Below are 20,265 nucleotides of genomic sequence, written 5' to 3'. Positions count from 1 at the left end.
ATCCAGAATCTGTGCAGATCCTAGTATGGAAACGTTCAGTATTGCCCTTCTTCGTGGACTCAGATTAGGAGTACCTGTGCATCACGATTAGGACTTTTTGTTGATTCCGATTCCTAATCTTTGTGGATTCCGATTTAGAATCTTCGTCCACAAAAATTCCAAATTACAATCATCCAAAATTCTTAATCGGAATCCAAAGATTCTGAATCAGAATCCAAAATTTCTTAATCGGAATCCAATACCTCTGAAGCGCAATCCAAACATTCCGAATTGGAATCCGATAATTCCGCATCGGAAGGGGCCCTCCTTAGCCGTGCGGTAAGACGCGCGGCTACAAAGCAAGACCATGCTGAGAGTGGCTACGTTCGATTCCCGGTGCCGGTCTAGGCAAGTTTTGGATTAGAAATTGTCTCGACTTCCCTGGGCATTAAAGTATCATCGTGTTGGCCTCATGATGTACAAATGCAAAAATGGTAACCTGGCTTGGAAACCTCGCAGTTAATAACTGTGGAAGTGCTTAATGAACACTAAGCTGCGAGGCGGCTCTGTCCCAGTGTGGGGATGTAATGCCAATGAGAAGAAGAAGAAAAAGAAAAAGAATTCCGCATCGGAATCCGAAAATTTCGAATCGGGGGTTTTCGATTCCGAATCAGATTACGAATAAATCGAATAGGAATTCGATGATTCCGATTCGTATTCCAAAGATTACAAATCGGAAGAAAAACATTCCAAGACAGAATTCGAAAATTTCGAATTGGAATCTGAAGATTGCGGTTCGGGGTCAGAAGAATCCGAAATGGATTTCAAGATTTCGAATTGAAAAAAAAATATGAACCGGTATCCAAAAACTCGTACTTTGAAGATTCCGAATTAGAATTAGTCTGAAGGTACCGAATATACATTTTTGCTTTCACTTCGCAATCTTTCTAATCCGGACTATTCGGAATCGATTCAGAATCTTCGGAGCCGACCCGGCATGTTCAGGTTCAGAGTCTTCGAAATCCAATCAAGAATCTTTGAGCTTTCAAATCGGAATTTTCGGTTTCCGATTCGAAATCTTCGGACTCCGATCCGGATCTTCGAATTCCGATCCAAATAATCAAATTCCGATCTTCATTATGAACGTTTGTGGTTTAATATTCAAATAATCTGTGGATTCCGATTCGGATTTTTTGCGGACTTCTATTTGGAATTCTTCTCATTTCTAATTCATAATTCTTTTGGACCATAAAAGTATTTTTGTAGATCCTCATTCGAATGCTTTTGGAAATTTAGAATATTTTTGTTTTTATGTTTTAATATTTTATCCTTCTGGATTCCTATTAGCAATTTTTGTGGATTCCGATTCAGTCTGTGGATTCCAATTCGTATAAATTCCTATTATAAATTCCTATTTGCAATATTTGCAATCTTCAAAATCCGACTAGGAATCTTTGTGGATGCCAATGATGAATTTCTGCGGATTCCTTTTCAGATCCTTTGTGGATGCCGATTCGGCAACCTTTTGGATTCCGATTCCGAGTTCTTTTAAATTCTGATTCTTAATCCTTGTGGATGACGGTTTGAAATTTTCTTTTGGAAATTTAAAAGTTTTGCGGCTTCCGATACAAAATTCTTGTGACTTCTACTTCGGATTATTTGTTGACTCCAATTGAGATTTTTTTTTGGTTTCCGGTTCTTTTGAAATCTTTATGGATTTCGATTCGAAATTCTTGTGACTTCAGATTCGGTGCCTTTGTTGATTCCGGTAACGATTTTTTTGTGGATTCCTATTCAAATTCTGTGAAATCCAAATTTAAATCTGTGGATCCTTCGGATTCTGATTTGGAATCTTCGTGGATTGCGGTTCCTAGTTTTAAGGGTTCCAATCAAGCTTTTTTGGGAATTTCCATTAGAAAAAAAAATTCCGATTCAGATTTTTTATGGATTTTGATTCGAAAACTTTTTGTATTCAGAACAACTTTTAGTGGCTTTAATACGGGAGCTGTGCGCATTCCGAATCGTAATTTCCGTGGATTACGATTAAGAATATTTGTGATTTACTCTTCGGATTAAATATGGATTTAGGTTCAGATTTTTTGTGGAATCCGATTCAAAATCCTTGTGGATTCTGGGATTTAGGAGCTTTTTGGCATCTTATTCGTATCTTTGGAGATTTTGACTCAGAATCTTTAAGGATTCCTATTCAAAATTCGGTAATTCCGGTTCCGATTCGGAGTCATCGGATTCCAATTGGAGATTTGCTGATTCTTATTCGAATTTCAATCCGGAATCTTCGTATTAGGATTCGAAATCAGAGTACAAAGATTCAAAATAAAACAAAACTCTGAATCGTTATCCTAAAATTTCGATTCGGAATACGAACACTCTGAATCGTAACCCGAATATTCCTTATCCGAAAACGAAAGATTCCGAATTGAAATCCGAAGATATCGAATCGGAATCCAAAAAATCCGAATTTTAAATCAAGGATTCCAATATGGACTCCAGGATATCGAGTTGGAATCCAAAGGTTCTGAATCGGAATCTGAAGGTTCCAAATCGGATTCCAAAGATTCCAAATCAGAATCCATTTTGATCATCGGATCGGGTTTAAGTCAAGATACCAGTCAGTTAATAAGTAGCTTAATAAGTTGGCCTTGCGAGCAAAGGCGTTTGATTGCCAATCCAGAGATGGGGGAGTTCGATTCTCGGGGCGGCCTAGGAAGTCTTCGTGTGTGAAACATTCTCAACTTCCTGGACATAGTGTTTTCTGATTAAATTGATTTGTACTTGTTCACAAATTTATTTACTCTTCATAGATTTAGGAGCCTCAATAGATTTAAATGTTATCTCTACTTTTCAGCACTTCAACTGACCGACTTCATCTGTATCATACTTTATCAATACTCCCCGAAAACTTACGCTAACACATCTTCTTTTGTCCATCACTCTACTTCTTTCATTTCAAAACGTCCACCAACGAAGGGCCGTCTCCACCCGGATGGTAGCCGGCATGTGGTGGTTCTTCACGCTGATCATGATCAGTTCGTACACTGCCAACCTGGCGGCGTTCCTCACCGTTGAACGGATGGACTCGCCAATCGAGAGCGCCGAGGATCTGGCCAAGCAGACCAAGATAAAGTACGGTGCCCTGCGGGGAGGCAGTACGGCGGCGTTCTTCCGGGTAAGTACTTTGCTGAGTACTGCTGAATGTGAGAACACTTTGATTTGACTTCTCGTCGCTTGTGTTAGGATTCCAACTTCTCCACGTACCAGCGGATGTGGTCGTTCATGGAATCGACTCGGCCGTCGGTTTTCACGGCGAGCAACATCGAAGGGGTCGAACGGGTTGTGAAGGGCAAGGGCAGCTACGCCTTTCTGATGGAGTCGACATCGATCGAGTACGTCATCGAGCGGAATTGCGAACTGACCCAGGTCGGCGGAATGCTGGACTCCAAGGGTTACGGAATTGCGATGCCACCGAGTAAGTTCAATTGACTCTGTAGTAAGATGTAGTATTAGGTGAAACCCGCTTTTTTAATTCACAGATTCTCCGTTTCGCACTGCCATCAGTGGCGCCGTCCTGAAACTCCAAGAGGAGGGTAAGCTACACATTCTCAAAACACGTTGGTGGAAGGAAAAACGCGGTGGAGGATCCTGCAGGGTAATAATGATGCGAAACATTATCACGTAGAAACTAATCCGTAATATTATCTTCCACATGTCGGCAGGACGAAACGTCGAAGTCCAGTTCCACCGCCAATGAGCTTGGATTGGCCAACGTTGGAGGCGTCTTCGTCGTACTCATGGGTGGAATGGGCGTGGCTTGTGTGATCGCGGTGTGTGAGTTCGTGTGGAAGTCCCGGAAAGTAGCCGTCGAGGAGCGGGTAAGTGGAAGAACTGTCTACTTTACTTAACGTAAGCAAAAAAACGATAATAATGATGTGGAATCGATCATCTCTCATGTGGCTTTTTCCTGTCCCGTCTTTTTCTCTCTGTTTTGTCTCATTTTCTCCATTTCATGTGCGTCTGGTATGCGTGACCCTTTTGTTTCCCCCACATGTCTCCCACTCCTTCGTCCTTTATCCATCCATGCGTTTCTTCTGCCTGCGTGTATTCGATCACAATATTTTTGTCCAGGAGCCCTATCAGAAAAAGCACCCCAAAGAATGTAGATTCGAGTAGAATAATCGACACGATAGGTCGTTTTTCTTTTTGTCACTAATAGTATTTTTTTATAATTTGTAAACATACTGCACAATAACAAATCGAGGTTGTGTATCTACATATGTATGTATGTCCTTCCTAATTACCGTAAAAAAGTCAGATATTTTTAAAACGGCAAACGTGATTTCAGTTCTAGTGGTTTGATAGTAGACAAATGCTGTTATAGGAGATTAGTGTAAAATTGGATACAACGTAGTAGTATTTTAAATAAATTAATCTTGTTTAGGGCAGATCATTGAAAAGGGTTTCGAAAAAAACATTTTTATTGTCCGTTATTGGTAAAATTTAGCCTCGTTTGTAACTAAAAAAACTATTGTTTTTCCATCCTTCGCTACAAACTTTACAACTTTCTCGGATATCTTTTGCAACAGAAACAGCAGCTATACTAGAGACCCGCGCAAGTTCACAAAACCGAGCGAACGAACCCCGCCCAATAGCATCCAACAACTCAACTACATTCGATCTCGAAATCAAATAAAAACAATCCACAGAATGCAAACTTTTCCCTCAAAACAAAACCAAGTCCAAACACGAATTCCAAAATGTATTGTGTGGCGATTTTTCTTCTCTTCTCACCGCGACAATGTAAACACTCACGCTCGGTATGCGATGAACGTCAACTACAACATCAACAACAATCAACACGAAAACGACAATGGCGGCTCTTCATGGAATGGCGTGCGTTCTGGATGGATATCTTGACATCTTTGCAGGAGGTAAGTAAAGCAGACGAATTTATTTTTCGATCACTAATAGACAGAGGTAATATCCCAAAAAGCAGATTTTGGGAAGCAGCTTTGTAACCTGAACCGATCTTGTAATTCATTCGTAAGCGACCTATCGGCGCCACTATAGCTAACTTACTTAGGAGAAGTGCGACTTGGCAACAACCACTACGCATGGCTACAGCCCAAACAAACCGGAACTGCCCGGGCCTTTGCAGTTTCGCGCCTGGTGTTCAAACGCCATGCATTTGAAGCATCGTTCCATCTGTTTTGGTGACTCGTCCGACTTTGACTTTGCGCTGCCTCCACCATTTTGTTGGCAGCATCGGCCGGTAATCGTATCACTGCTATTTGTGTACCACCGTATGCTTCCCTCCGCTGAATCGTCATCTGCACTTTACGCAGCGTGCATTATGAGTCCAATGCATCCTCAGCTTGTCTACCGTCTACACTCGACCACTGCCGCCTGCGTTGAAGTTCTTACGCTTCCTACTCTACCCAAGGAATTGACAAGGAGCTACCTGGAGGCCATGCTCTTAATCGTAAACTGCCCCTTCTGGGAACTTCTAGTCCTTGTGGAGCTTATCATGGAAAAAAGCAAGCGAGAGTCTGCTGGAAAACTGTCACTCCAGTCTACGATGCTTCACCACATGCATTCAACTGACGGCGAATTACCACGATTGTATTGATTATTATTTTGTCGTCATCCGTTGTTCATATAAAGCCTACTTCGATGCTTTCAAATCTATTGGACATTGCCTATCCATAATTCACACAAATATCAATTCACTGCCACACAGTCCTCACCACTTTTTCCTTGAGTCCTTGAGCTCCAGGTCATCTCTCACCTTCCTTAAGATCACTGCGTACGTCGCCTTTTCGCTCATTACGACTATCAAGGCGTCTCCCTTAACCCTCTCCCGAGGAAACCGACGTTTTTCCTTCTTCTTCTGCTCCTTCTTTTTTTCTTCCACATTCTCCTTCTGCTTCTTCCTCTTCTCTCACTGGCTTTCTACAATCTGCCAGTCACCGTCCTTTATATCTTCCTTCAGCACGCTGGCATAATCTTGCTCGTTCCGCTGTTCCGCGCGGATTTGATACTCGTCACTAGAAGCTTGATCTTAGTGTGAACATTTTGCTTGTTCTTCACGAAGTCATAAAACTCGTTGACTCGCTTCCGCACATCTATCAGGTTAAACAAGCTGTAGCTCATCCTGGGTAGCACTATTTCCCGATTTTGATGTGGACATCCCGCTCTCGGATCCTAACTCCTTATGGCATTCGCATCAGTCTACTCCATACTGCTGATACTCGCAATTGCTGCCTGCGACATCACTGGTGATCTCTGCAACTGCCCACTTCTTGCGAAAATATTCGCCTCTCCTGCTTCTTCGTTGTTTTTGATGTTTGTTTCCCTCCGGGCCGTTATCTCTGTACAGTACATAATTACCATCCTAAAGCCCCCCGTAAGAGTAGAGTTAGAAGCGAGCAACATACAAAGTGAAAGGGTTAGCTAGAGCAGCAGTTAGGTTCAGAAGACGGGCTTGATCTAAGCTAGATGAATTGAGTGGTGACCATCTTGGAGATCGGAAGAATAAATCGATCGCAGTTAAGCATTGAGTCAAACGTTTTAATTTGCTAGTGATCCGAAACAGTATTCAAACTTGGGTGAACTCTACAATAGCTACCTGTTCTAAATAATACAGCTGTGCGCCGCCACAATTTTTGACCGGAACGCCGCCGTTGCAATTTTTTGACCGCGCCACCGGGGAGATTTAAACGCCCCGTTGAAATAATTTTAGTGCCGAAGCCTGGAGGTGGTTTTTAAGGTTAATCCCCTCCCCAAATTGTTAGAAGAAAAAATCGCCCAAACCCTCAAAATGTGAAATTTGGCTACGCCACTGAAAAGACCATGTGGAAAATACATAGCCTTTTCTTACTAGAAATTAAAAGAAGTAATGCCTTCCAATCCATTCATTTCTCTACCATAATTTTCCTTCCCAATTGATAAAAGTATCAGCTGGGAGTGTTGGAGTTGCGGATCATACTCGACAGTACTGCCGAGTCGTGATCGTCATACATGAAAAGCGCTTTTTCTCTCATGTGACCAAATGAAAGTATCGGGATCAATTTCGCATGAAAGGCAACGCTGTTCGGTACTCTTCCGGAATCTATGACCGTTAATAACGCTCTGGAAAATCTTGGTGCGATGATATCGCTGACGTGGTAGCAACGGCTCTGGGCGAAGAGGTGAAGCTGCTCATGGGCATCAAGACGACTCAAACGAAGACACTGCGTTTGCTGGTGAAAGAAAGCAGATCGTTCAAGAGTTCTAAGTGTCATAATGGGACAGAAAGGGCACATGAAGAAGACTGCCAGCATAAACAAGTGAAGCGAATTCTGCTACTGGATGTGGAAGAAGGCGTAAGCTTTCTGGTCGTAGGTAACACTGAACTGTGATGGATATTTATCGAAGGTGTGAGTAACAGGCGTCCACATGAAAATTAATGAAGTCCTCTACATACCGGAACTAAGAGATAAACTGATGGCCTTGAAGAAGATGGCCGAGGCTAGTATAACGATACTGTTATGTGGTAGCCAAGCTACCTTGCGGAAAGATGACACGACTATTGATACGGCGTACCAGAATGGCAGTCAATACGAGTTGGAAATCAAATTGAATACTTGTTTTGCGAATGTAGGCCACGCAGAAGTTAGGGACTTAAGGCATCATAGACTAGGACATCTCAAATGAAATCTCGAAGCTGATGCAACACAACATGGTGGATGGTGATACAAAAACTGAGAAGATCGGATTTTGCGAACCATGTGTACAAGGAAAGCAGTGCCGCACGGTGTTAAAATATGGGTTATTATCGAAGTTTCATGTACCTCTGATTTTTTTTCATGGAAAGTTAAGCAAGGTCATTTGAAATAGGCTACGGGGTGTATATAATATTTCATCGGCGATTTTTTGAAAAAAGTATTTTTTTTATTCTCCTATATTCAGTATACAAAGTCAATTGATAGCTCAGTAATGGATGAATCATAGTTAACCCTCAAAATTAGAAATATACACATTTGTAGTATTTCTGTATAGAGAACCAATACATAAACGGAACTAAAATGGTAAAAAATATTTTTTTGTGTCATTCAGGCGTACGCACCTTTCGGGCCACTTCATTTTCCTGTGCATAAAAAGAGTTTTGCCCGCGCGCGCCTCATTTTCGTTCGAGATTTCACGGCGAACGGACCGGCTCTCATTACGAATAACAAAGGGGCGGAGCTGATGAGCTTATTTCATTAGATACACAAAAGTAGCTCTCCCGCGCGTGCGAACCACTTTGTTCAAGATTTCGCAGAGAGCGGTCCCAGTATCGACATCAGTGGTTTTCGCTCGTGTAATTGGCGGATGCTGCCGATCCGGTTTGATGTAAATAAGCGTGTGGCCGACGTCAGCAACATCATCAAGATTTCCAAATTCATCCAACATTGATGGTCGTCGGCGGTGGTTGTCGCAGAAATCTCGTCGTCGATGGGAGCAGTACTAAGCGAAATTTTCTCTACTGGTATGAATGGCACGCAATCGGTCGCTTTCAGGACCATCATTTTTAAAAGACGAGGTTTTGTTGCTGTACTGCAAATTGTCACAAAAGTAAAATTTAATCGCAATGTTCTTATTTCCGTTTTGCTGCTTTTAGTGACGGGGAATTTTTGCCAGTGGCGGCCGTTGAAGGGTAGTTGCTGCAGATTTTTTTCAATCGATACCAATGGTGTCAAGTGCAATTTTCTCTCTCATTCTGTTCTTCACAATTGATCTACTATGATTTTTAAACAAACAACTTGAGACGACATCTTCGCCGGTAGCAGTCCAAGTAACATCTATGATAGTCGTCGGTGGTGTTTGAAGAAAATGTTTATGATAATTTTTGGTTGAAATTCACGATTGTATTATGTATAAAACCGAATATTTATATGATATCACGATTCTCATTGCACTAAGAGGTTTTAAGTAGTTTACGTCGAGCGGTCGTGTCTTGTACACAACCCTTCTTTTCTTTTTTGCGTGAATTACAATCTGTTTTTCAGCAATTTTCATCTATCTCCGGCATCTATCCTGTTCTCTGTCAAATAAAATATCTGGAATTCTATCTTCCAACATTTGCACTACATGAGCTGTTCACTGAAGTGCACCGCTTTTTATAAGATTTCTAAAAGATTTTTTTTTTTGAACATATGATACAGATCGTAACTCACGCGTATGCGTCACACGTTCTTTTATGGCTTCTCATTGGCGTAGCAACTTCCACTCGTGAAATTCGGAAACCAAATCCTAGAACTGATTACGTAAGCCGAAGGTAACCTTATTCGTAGTAGAAATGCTTCAAAGGAAACGTCATATTCGACACCTTCAAACACTACCTTAGCACAAACAACACAAAATTTTTCTCTGTTTCTACACGCAACCATGTAGATCGTCTTAGTAGAGCTAATGCTAATGTTAAGGATAGAAATAGAATAAGAGGACACGTAGAAGATTTGATTGGAGGTGTTGAGGAAATTGTTTACCTTGGAATGCTTGTGAAGTGGAACAATGATCCCTATTAATATCGTTGTTCTTATAGTGGTTTAATAGCACACTTGAAGAGTAAATCGCTATCTTCAAAAACATTATAAAGCCATAATTATTACTTGGGATGTTTCCCGTAAAGTTAGAAGACGTATTGTTGCTGCGAAAATGGTTTTCTGAGGTGTAAGTAACCAGTCTACTGCCCATAAAGCATGAATAACCCTATTGGAAAGAATCAAATATAAGACTGTCGAGCGTGCAGCTTCCGTAACATACATACAGAAATAAATATATAAAACTCTAGTCCATCCGGTAGCCAATCAAGGAAATTATGACTTTTGTGGTTTTCAAGAAAAATGTGATGTGTATCACAGAAACTATGAGACATTGTATCAAGAGGAAAATATTATGAATCCTATAAAATATGGCAGACTGACAATGGGCTGGCTATCTAGTACAAATGTTGGAAGTAAAGAAATGCAAATACAACATTGAGCAGAGAGCTGGATAAAAGCTGGAAATGGATGAAAATTGCTGGAAAAGGATTGTGATTTACACAAAAATAAAAAATAAATACCTAAAAAATATTTCCAAAACGCTTAAAATAGAGAAAAACATTTTTTTTTCAACATTTTTAATCCGTTGAAAAATTGGTTTTCTATTGAGAAATATTATAAATATGTATATGTATTTTCAATTTTGAGGGTTAATTACCATGATTTATCCATTGCTGAGTTATTAACCTTTCCGTCCCAACGTCTGTTTTTAAGGGCTTTCAAAAATCTAAACTGCTGTAAAAATCGCATTTCTTGACCGATTCTTTCGCAACAAAGTGCATTCCATCCGGATGGATCCCAATTTTCGATTTATACTATACGGATTTATGCTATCCACAATACGGTTCCAGAATTATTCCAGATTCCGTGGGGGTCAGTTTTCCTCGGAATAAGAGGCCATTTACAATTTTAAGTCAAAACAGGTCGTGGACACCTCAAACTTCATGATTTCACCAAGCAATGATGGGAAGGATATTTTGGGTTTCCTGGCCCACTCGGACTCAATCTGGCCTCATCGGTCACAATCCAGGGACCTACGGAATGGCCATTTTCAAAATGATTCAAAATAGGTCGTGCAACACCTCAAACTTCATGATTTTACAAAGCAATGATAAAATGATATTTTAGGGTTCCTGGCCCTCGGATCCATTCAGCCACAATCGGAGACCTACAGGTTGTCAAGGAATTCTAGATTAATTCCCAAAGAAATCCTGAAAGAATTCCGGAGTTCCTGAAGGATTTTCTGAGGAAAATTATTCGGGTAGTTCTATCGGCAGATCCTACGGGGGTTCCTCTGAAGATTCTAAGGGGAAATTTCTCCAGAATTTCCTCCGGGAATTCATTCAAGCTTTCTTTCTGGAATTCATTGCTTCTTCAGGAATTTAGAAATTCATCCAGAAGCTCCACCGAGAACTTCTCTGAGGACTTCTCAAGGCAATCTCAGGAGGTCCTCTGATGATGATGGTGATCCAGCTACCCCTAGAAGGTTTCAGCTAGACGAGATTTGTGTATAAGATGAATTATACAAGATTTTTCAGAGAATTCTTCTGGTAGTTTCACTGGGAGTTTCTTAGGGGTTCATTTGAAAATTCCTTGAGGTTTTTTCGAAATTCCTCCGAGTTTTTCAAGAATTCCTCGGAGTTCCATCAGTAGCTTTTCCGGAAATCATGCAGGCTTTTGAAATCATTTAGGCCTTCTTCAGAAATTAAGCTGGAAATTCCTCCCAAAGTTCTTCCAATAGTTTCTCTGGGAGTTCCTCTAGGAATTCTTCTAAGAGTTCCACCTGAAATTCATCCAGGAGTTCTTACGGGAGCTCTTCCAACGAGCTCGGTGGTCTAGTGGCTACCGCTTCTGCCTTATAAGCAGGAGGTCGTGGGTTCAATTCCAGGCTCGTCCCTTTCCTACTTTGTATTCTATCTTAGTTCTTTTGTGCGTTCTACCAAACCGATTCCTACTGTTACCTTTCACACACCCAAAACCTCCCGTGGCATCTATGAGAGGTCGTAGAGTTCTCTACATCTTTCTTAAGTAGGTGTCCAACAAATCCTTCCCTTCCTCAGCATTCGCAAGGGGACGTAGCCGAGATCTCGACTATTGGAAAGTGCATTGCTTCCATCTAAGAGATAGTGATTAGTCCAAATCAATATCTGTGGTAACGGATAATATTTTACTCTCATACAATAATCTTGGCTTACAACCTACGAATTTGTGCGAAATGCTCAATGCTAATTAATGCTAATGCTAGGAGTTCTTACGGGAGCTCTTCGCAGTTACTACGTAATTCCTCCGGAGATCCACGGCAGTTTCAAGGCATTCCTCCGGAAGTTTCTACAGTTCCCTCAGTGTTCCTCTAGAAGGAACTCCTGGAGTAATTTCCGGAGGCTCGAGGAATTTCTGGAGGAATTTCGGAGAAATTATCAGAAGTTTTCGGAGGAACTCTGGAGAATTTCTTAAGAACTACAGGAAGAATTTCTAGAGTAACCTTGGATGAACTCCCAAATGAACTTTCTAGAATTCAAGAGAAACTCAAGAAGAATTCTCAAAGGATCTCCGGAGAACTCCAGAGAAACTCATCGAGGATCTTCTCGATGATTTTATAGATAAATTCCCAAAAAAGCTTAAATGAATTCCGGACTACTGCTGGAACTTCTGGAGAATTTTCAGAGGAACCAGCCGTTGGAATACCCGGAGATAAAATTCTAGAGGAACTTCCGAAATCCCATTTCCCGTGAAATTCCTGCCATATATCCTCCAGGATTTCCCTATGAAGATCTTGTAGGGATTCCCAGAGGAACTCTTGGAAAAACTCTGGAGGAGCTCCGGAGAGACTCCACAAGCCTTGGAAGAATTCTCGAGAGTCCTGAACTACTTCTTGGAGAAGTTCATGAAGGAATTTCTGGATAAATATCTGAAGGAATTCCCGTAAAATACCAGGAGGAATTATTGCAGAAATTCCTAGATAAAATGCTGTACAAATTAAGGAAAAATTGGAGAAGAAAAGAAATCTTCAAGGAATTTCTCATGAATTTCCTAAAAACAAATTCAGTGAGGGGTTTCTAGATAAGGAGAAATTACAATTACGAGAAAGTTCCAAACGGTTTCAGAAATTTATGGATAACTTTCGGAAGAATTTAGAAGTTCCAGGGAGCTTCTAGAAGGATTTCAAGGAGAATTCTTGGGCCAAAATTTTTCGAGTTGTTTTGTCCCAACCTGCCCCTCTGGCTACGCCCTTGTGTCATTCCCATCATTGCTTTGTAAAATCATGAAGTTTGAGGTGTCGCGACCTATTTTGAATCAATTTAGAAAATGGCCATTCCGTTGGTCTCGGATGGTGACCATTGGCCGGATGAGTCCGGTGGGCCAGGAACCTTAAAAATATCATTCCCATCATTGGTTTGTAAAATCATGAAGTTTGAGGTGTCGCACCTATTTTGAATCAATTTAGAAAATGGCCATTTCATAGGTCCCCGGATTGTGACCGATGTGGCCGGATTGAGTCCGAGTGGGCCATGAACCCACAAATATCATTCCCATCTTGTTGTGAAATAATGAAGCTTGAGGTGACGCACGACCTGTTTTGACTTAAACTTTTAAATGGCCACTTATTCCGGGGACAACATGAATCTGAAATAATTCTGAACCGTACTGTGGAGAGCCTCGATGGAGCCTAAATGGAAGAATTGGATCCATCCGGATGAAATGCAACTTGTTGCGAAAGAATCGGTCAAGAATTGCGGTTTTTACTGCAGTTTAGATTTTTGAAAGCCCTTAAAACAGACGTTGGGGACGGAAAGGTTAATTGACTTTTTATATGGTATATTGGAAAGGAAAACAATAAAAATTGCTTTATAAAAAAATCGCCGATGAAATATTTTTAAACATCCCAGGGCTTATTTCTAATGACCTTGCCTAACTTTCTGTAAAAAAAATTAGAGGTACATTTTGAGCAGTCAGCGCTCCTGTACACTTCCTGAACACGCTCGATGAGATGACATCCGGCCCAGAAGAAAACGAAAGCTTAAGTTTTTCAAACGTATTATTGACCATCTCTGGAGCAACGTGGAACGCATTGAAGTCAATAATACCTCTAGGTATTAATATCAGGACAAGTGCAGTTTCCTGTGCCATGAAGATGCCACATGCTCTTGAAGATGCCACTGAATATCTGGGAGAACAGTTCACACTTCTGCATGGTAGATCCATAGCCAGCGTGTGTATCGCCCAAATTGCAAGCCGCTCTCATTGCATTACGAATTCACATGGTTTCAAAATCGTTTTGCAGTCCGCATCTTGGACAAAAATACGTAATGGCAGATCCAATAAACAATATACATATTTTCCCATGACAAAGGCAAAATATACCCTGCCAAAACGTCGGGAGATTAAAAATATAGCCGTTTTGATCAACCGCTCCAAAGCCTCCTTTCAAGATGCTCGGAAGCGTTCTTGCGAAACACTTTGAAGCCATTTTCTAAGAGTCTCGAAAACCTCCTCTCAAAAGGCTCAGAAGTCACTTTTTCAGAAGTTCGAAAAAAAACTTTTAGGAGGCTCGGAAATATTCTTTCAAGAGGCTCGGAAGCCTCTTTTCAAGAGATTTGGAAGCCTCCCTCAAGAGGTTCAGAAGCGCCCTTTCAAATACTAAGAGCCACGGAAACCTCATATTAAAAGCCTCAGAAGCCCCCTTCTCAGAGCCACGAAAGCTTTCTATCAAGATGCCCAGAAGCGTCCTTTCAAAATACTCATAAGCCGTATTCTAGGTACCTCGGAAACCTCATCTCAAAAGACTCGGAAGCCATCTTTCAAGAGGGTCGGAAGCCACCTTTCAAGAGGCTCGGAAACCACCTTCCAAGAGACTCGGAAGCCTCCTTTCAAGAAGTTCAGAAGTGTCCTCGCAAAACACTTAGAAGCCGCCTTCTGAGAGCCTCGGAAACCTCCTCTCAAAAAGCTTGGAAGTCTTATTTTCATAAGCTCGGAAAAAAACCTTTTAAGAGGGTCTGAAATCTCCTCTACCTTTCCTCCTTCCTTTCAAGAGGTTCGGAAATTTCCTCTCAAAAGACTCGGAAGCCCCCGTTTCAGAGGTTCGGAAGCCTTCTTTCAAGAGACCTGGGAGCCTCCTTTCAAGAGGTTCAGAAGCGCTCTTGCAAAATACTCAGAAGCCGCATTCTAAGAGCCTCGGAAACCTCCTCGCAAAAGGCTCGGAAGTCTTCTTTTAAGAGGCTCGAAAGCCTCGTTTTTAGAGGCTCGGAAGCTTCCAAAAGCCTACCGAAGGGGTGAGGGTATCAATCGTAGCCATAGTTAAGAACAACTTTTTTTTCTTTAGAATATAAGTGATCCAGAATATGATCAGAGCAATTACTAAAAAAGTTTCGTTGACGCAGACCGTGAAAGGCTAAGCTGTCAAGAAGTGTTTTCCCAGCTACAGAAATGTGTGATTGCATAAGATCTACGAAGGCATATTCGCTATTGGGTTTCATCCAAACCAGGCGCGGTTGGTTAAAGTCTCCGAGCAAGATAATCGCATTCTCCTCACCTCTGTCATGAATAACTTCGGACACTGCGTTCAATTGGAGCTGCACGAAAGAACCATCCTTGCTTTTTTGGAAGGAATATAGAGTACCAAAAGCTCAATAGGCTCGACAGCTATTTTTACCCGAGGTGCTCCACAATCGTGCCAGCAGACTGCTGAATAGACGATGACAAGAATTGTTTGTTCACAGTACTTCTCCGCCACGACTGCGTATACTGTTTGTGTTGCAACGATCGACGCGGAAAACACAGTTTTCATCGCTGAAGAGCTACATTGAGTGTATACAGTCGTCTAGCCAGGTCTTCGTTAAGACAGTTTTTTTATGAATTAAATGGTATGGCAATAAAAAATGATACCCTGGGAAGTCAATTTCCTATCATAGGTCCAGAAATGCTTTAACAAAATGCAAATTACTGTAATACATGTTTTTATAAAATTGTATATTCCTTTAAATACTGATAATAATAACATTTTTCTAACCCTCCTTCACTTCTCACAGATTTCCCTCTGCTCGGAGATGGCCTCCGAGTTGCGGTTCGCACTGAAACGCAACCGCTCGGCAACGAAAACTTCATCGGGCAACAGCCACAATAACACCCTTCGTACGTCTACCAGTTCCCGTGCATCACCAAAGGATTCCGAACCATCGTCCGAGCATCGGTTCCACCCGCTTGGTCCGCCCTATGCACAGTACGAATTCGACCCGAAGGCCGTTGGACAATAATTTCGCGGTTGGCATCCTACGCAGCATGCACATGTACTCCCATATTCCCCCCAAAATTCAAACACAAATCGTATATTCAATGTAGTTTTCGAAACATTAGTATTGCGGAATAAGCGAGTGCCCCGTTTACACTTTTCTTGGCACGTGAGTTAAGGACAGTCGAACATGAGTACATTTTGAAATATAAAATTAGATTCTTTCAGATTTTTATTTGTATTCTGGAACTGAACGTAAGACTCATTATAAATGTATACTAATCCTCCTACTGTTCCCTACTTATTTTTATATGTTCATTAGAAGCAATATGTTCACGTGAAATTCGATGAAAATGTATAAAAGTAAACATTTTAAACTAGAAACTTGAATTTTTATGGAAAATAATTAACAAAATTCGAACGATATGCCGTTTTGTGAAATATGTTCTAAAATCACCAAATTGAGAGTAAAAACAAACAAGGAAACAACAATTTGTTTCCCATCCATAACGAAGGAAAAATCAAACAAACGATCAAAACCCCCATCAATCAGTGTAATTATTGGGATCCTAAATGTTTACGAGCATAAACACTCTTTCGCGGCTTATCCCCCACAGTCGAATGCAAACGAAATATAAAACCTATTGTAGAGAACCTGCTAGAAAATATATACACTCGCGTCACAAGCGGGGGAAAACGGCCGTAACCGAACAAAAGAGTGGAAAGCCAACAACAACTACAAAGAATCGATAATAAGGAATAAACTTTTTTCGAATTTGTAAACAAAAAGCTCGAATGACTTCCTTCTTGATCTGGAAACGTACCGAATTCCGTTCCCTTTATCTGTAGTTTCCCACCACCCGTTACCAAACCATCGGCAGCCGAACGTAAACACAGAAAATCTTGCCCATGGTGGAATGCCATCATGTGAAATCGTCACACAGAGGGGTGGGCTCCAATGAAGTTCACCGAAGGTAAGTATTCGCTTGATGCACTTTTCGAGTAGTGAAAATTTAATGTAACCTAATCATCTTAATAATAAATTTAATATTGTTTTGCATGCAATAGAAAAACAAATCTAAAAATAATTGAGAGATATTCAAATAAAATTCAAAAAACGTATTCGTCGTATTCAAACACTTGAAAAAAAAATTCTGACTACAGTTAATTTTTTAACAGTTAGCTCTAATCTATGCCACTGTGCAACGTTATCGTCATCGGATCATGGCAATAGCCAACGAAGTCATAAATATTTCCAATCGCCGGAAAAGCAGTTTCATTTCGCACGTTTTGTTGGGATTTAGAGCCGATTTACGGCTTCGACGACGACGTGGCGATAAAAATCGCCAACACTACTGTGCTGTGCAGAACGGAAGTCTGCAAAAGCCCGAAATTGTTTGACTGCGGGCGCATGGATAGGAGCGTGATCGCTGTGAGATTAGAGCATTAAAGAATGAACGCACTAACTGTTAGACAACAGAGACTGAAGATTGATTTGATGAGCTGTCAAATTTCGGTTAAGCGAATGGTGATGGACGACGGTGCGCCTTCTTCCAGTGAAGAACCTACGTCACGTGCACAGACGTGGGGCGGCATCCATCACCGCAACGCAGCAACGAAACGGCTACAACAGTTGAGAAATGATTGTGTTTATTGGTGGAGACGCATGGTGGTTGGGTTTGATTGATGGTTTTATTGCTGGGCTGTCTATCGTTTGCCATCGATGAGGATTGACTTTTTTATGGATTTACTTATGCTGAGTAGAAATTGAAGCAGTGATTGAATATTTCCACATCGAACCTGAACCTCAAGTGCCATTACATTTTGCAGACACTGAGCAACAGCAAATATGTATTTAGCTTGCAGTGAACAGTAAGTGAAAATGAACGCATCATCAAATTTTCTCGTCCATGCCCCTGCAGTTACAAGTATGGCTTAACAGTTGGCATAGTAATTGAGGATCGCAAATTAAATTAATGAATCACATACAGTAGCTGATTTCCTACCCGCCACTGCCAGCTTCAGACGCTAACGTATATGCGATAATAGCAAGCATGAATAAACCACCTGAAGTTTGTATGGCGAAAGACATCTAACGCGGTTCTTCAACATTAGGAACTTTTCATGAAAAACTATTTGGTACCAGCTATGCAGGAAGGTGTCTGATTTATAAATTCTCTTCGCAAAAATGTCTTCTCTTTATACCCATTAAAATTGACTGAAGAGAACGAAAAAAATTAAAATTTCTTGAAAAGAAAAATATTAGCTCACTTATTGTACCGCTCATAAAAAAATCTACTGCTCCGCTTATTTTTCGTCGCAACCAATTTTTTTCTTTATTATTGAGGTTTTTAGCCCTGGATTGGTTCACGTCAGATTGTCGCCTAAAAAAAACATACCTTCAAAGAAAAAAAACTACTTTGATATTTTTGCCACCACGTAGTGAATTGTGGCGATGAATGCTTTGATAGCACGTGCTTTTCGTACTGCGAAAAAAAAAAATGTACGCTTAGCTTTAGCTTACCTTTAGCTTAGCTTTAGCTTACCTTTAGCTTACCTTTAGCTTACCTTTAGCTTACCTTTAGCTTACCTTTAGCTTAGTTTTAGCTTTAGCTTTACTTGCTTAGTTAGCTTTAGCTTAGCTTTTAGCTTAGCTTCTTAGCACCCTAGTTCCCACCTGTTCCACCACCAGCCCCACCCCAGCCTCTGTTCCAGTTCCCACCAGCCCCAGCCCCCACCCACCCCACCTGTTCCCTGTTCCTGTTCACCTGTTCACCCACCAGCCCCACCCTGTTCCCACCTGTCCAGTTCCACCACCCTCTGTTCCACCCCACCTGTTCCCTGTTCCCACCCCTGTTCCCCAGCCCCATGTCTCTGTTCCACCACCCCTGTTCTGTCCCTGTTCCCACCCTGTTCCACCCCACCACCCCTGCTGTTCCTGTTCCCCCTCACCCTGTTCCTGTTCCCCACTCACCCCAGTTCACTCCCACCCCAGCTCACCCTCACCCCTGTTCCATGTTCCCTGTTCCACCTGTCTCAGTTCCCACCACTCTGTTCCCTGTTCCTCAGCTCCCTGCCCACCCCTGTTCTCCAGCCCCACTCCTGTTCCATGTTCCCCAGCCCCAGCCTCCAGCCTCCCAGCTTCCAGCCCCAGCCCCTCCCTGTCTCCACCAGCCCCACCCCACCCCACCCCAGCCCCACCAGCCTCTGTTCACCTGTTCCCACCCCTGTTCCCACCCCACCACCACTGTCTGTTCCCACTCCTGTTCCCCACCCTGTTGCACCCACCTGTTCCTGTTCTCCACCCCTGTTCCACCACTGTTCTGTTCCACCCCTGTTCCCTGTTCCACCCCACCTGTTCTGTTCCCCAGTTCTGTTCCCCACTCCACCCCTGTTCCCACCTCTGTTCCCAGCCTCCACCAGTCTCCACCCTGTTCCAGTTCCTCCCTGTTCCCCACCTCACCTGTTCACCCCTGTACCACCCCTGTTCCCTGTCTGTTCCTGTTCCACCTGTTCCCAGCCTCACCCTGTTTAGCTCTTAGTTCCCACTCCCTGTTCTGTTCCTGTTCCCACTACCTGTTAGCTAGTTCCTCAGCTCCACCTCAGCTCCCACCAGCTGTTCCTCAGCCCTGTTAGCTTTAGCTTAGCCCCACCAGCCTCAGCTTTTTAGCTTTAGCTTAGCTTTAGCTTAGCTTTAGCTTAGCTTTAGCTTAGCTTAGCTTTAGCTTAGCTTTAGCTTAGCTTTAGCTTAGCTTTAGCTTAGCTTTAGGTTAGCTTTAGCTTAGCTTTAGCTTAGCTTTAGCTTAGCTTTAGCTTAGCTTTAGCTTAGCTTTAGCTTAGCTTTAGCTTAGTTCTGCTCCTCGAATTATGCTTGATCATGTTGATCCGGGATTTTAAGACGTTGCGGGTGCTTTCACATTTTTTTTAATTTATTGATCCTGTACACCTCCGGTGGTGCAAAGGACCGAATTGAAATATCTTCATCCTGAGCGTTGCCCGGCTATCGCTTTAACCTGTTGCCAGGTTAGATTTCGGTCGACTTCTTTTATTTCATTATTGAGGCTTCGCCGCCATGAGCCTCTGGGTTTGCTTCTACTGCGATGTCCCGCTGGGTTCCAGTCTAATGCTTGATTACAGATTTCGTTTCCACCCCTACGTAGAGTGTGCTCGACCCAGCCCCACTTCTGATCCCGAATTTCTGTTGCTATTGGCCTCTGGTGATAACGACGATAGAGCTCGTTGTTTGAGATCCAGTTGTGAGGCCACCAGGCCCGAATTATATACCGCAGGCATCTGTTAATGAACACCTGCAGCCGTTGTGTGTTCTCCACTGATACACACCATGTTTCGCTAGCGTATAACTGCACAGATTTCACGTTAGAGTTGAAAATTCGTATTTTGGTGCGTTCACTTATCTGCCTGTTTTTCCAGATATTTCTTAAACTCGCAAAGGCAGCCTTGCTTTCTTGCTCCGTGCGC

The 20,265-nt window shown here is 42.1% G+C and overlaps 2 protein-coding genes across 3 annotated transcripts in view; both read left to right on the top strand.

The window, feature by feature from the left end:
* LOC134205821 (glutamate receptor ionotropic, kainate 2) overlaps window positions 1-15,722 on the top strand; it is an 872,584-nt gene extending 856,862 nt beyond the window's left edge. Inside the window, exons 13-18 of one of the 2 annotated variants that reach the window (XM_062681433.1) lie at window positions 2,968-3,166; window positions 3,235-3,466; window positions 3,531-3,646; window positions 3,714-3,869; window positions 4,123-4,925; window positions 15,587-15,722. In XM_062681433.1, the coding sequence (XP_062537417.1) occupies window positions 2,968-3,166; window positions 3,235-3,466; window positions 3,531-3,646; window positions 3,714-3,869; window positions 4,123-4,167 (748 nt within the window). In that variant the 3' untranslated portion in view covers window positions 4,168-4,925; window positions 15,587-15,722. The remainder of the gene's footprint in view (window positions 1-2,967; window positions 3,167-3,234; window positions 3,467-3,530; window positions 3,647-3,713; window positions 3,870-4,122; window positions 4,926-15,586) is intronic. The other variant, XM_062681435.1, reaches the window with a different exon arrangement.
* Window positions 15,723-16,744: 1,022 nt separating this feature from the next.
* On the top strand, window positions 16,745-19,321 carry LOC134207030 (uncharacterized). The gene is made up of 2 exons (XM_062682769.1): window positions 16,745-16,760; window positions 18,570-19,321. The coding sequence occupies exons 1-2, from the start codon at window positions 16,745-16,747 to the stop codon at window positions 19,319-19,321; spliced, it is 768 nt and encodes a 255-aa protein (XP_062538753.1).
* The last annotated feature ends 944 nt before the right edge of the window (window positions 19,322-20,265 follow it).

This window comes from Armigeres subalbatus, chromosome 1 (assembly GCF_024139115.2).
Source record: "Armigeres subalbatus isolate Guangzhou_Male chromosome 1, GZ_Asu_2, whole genome shotgun sequence".
NCBI classification, from domain to species: Eukaryota; Metazoa; Arthropoda; class Insecta; order Diptera; family Culicidae; genus Armigeres; species Armigeres subalbatus.
This window is presented reverse-complemented; position numbering and strand designations above follow the sequence as displayed.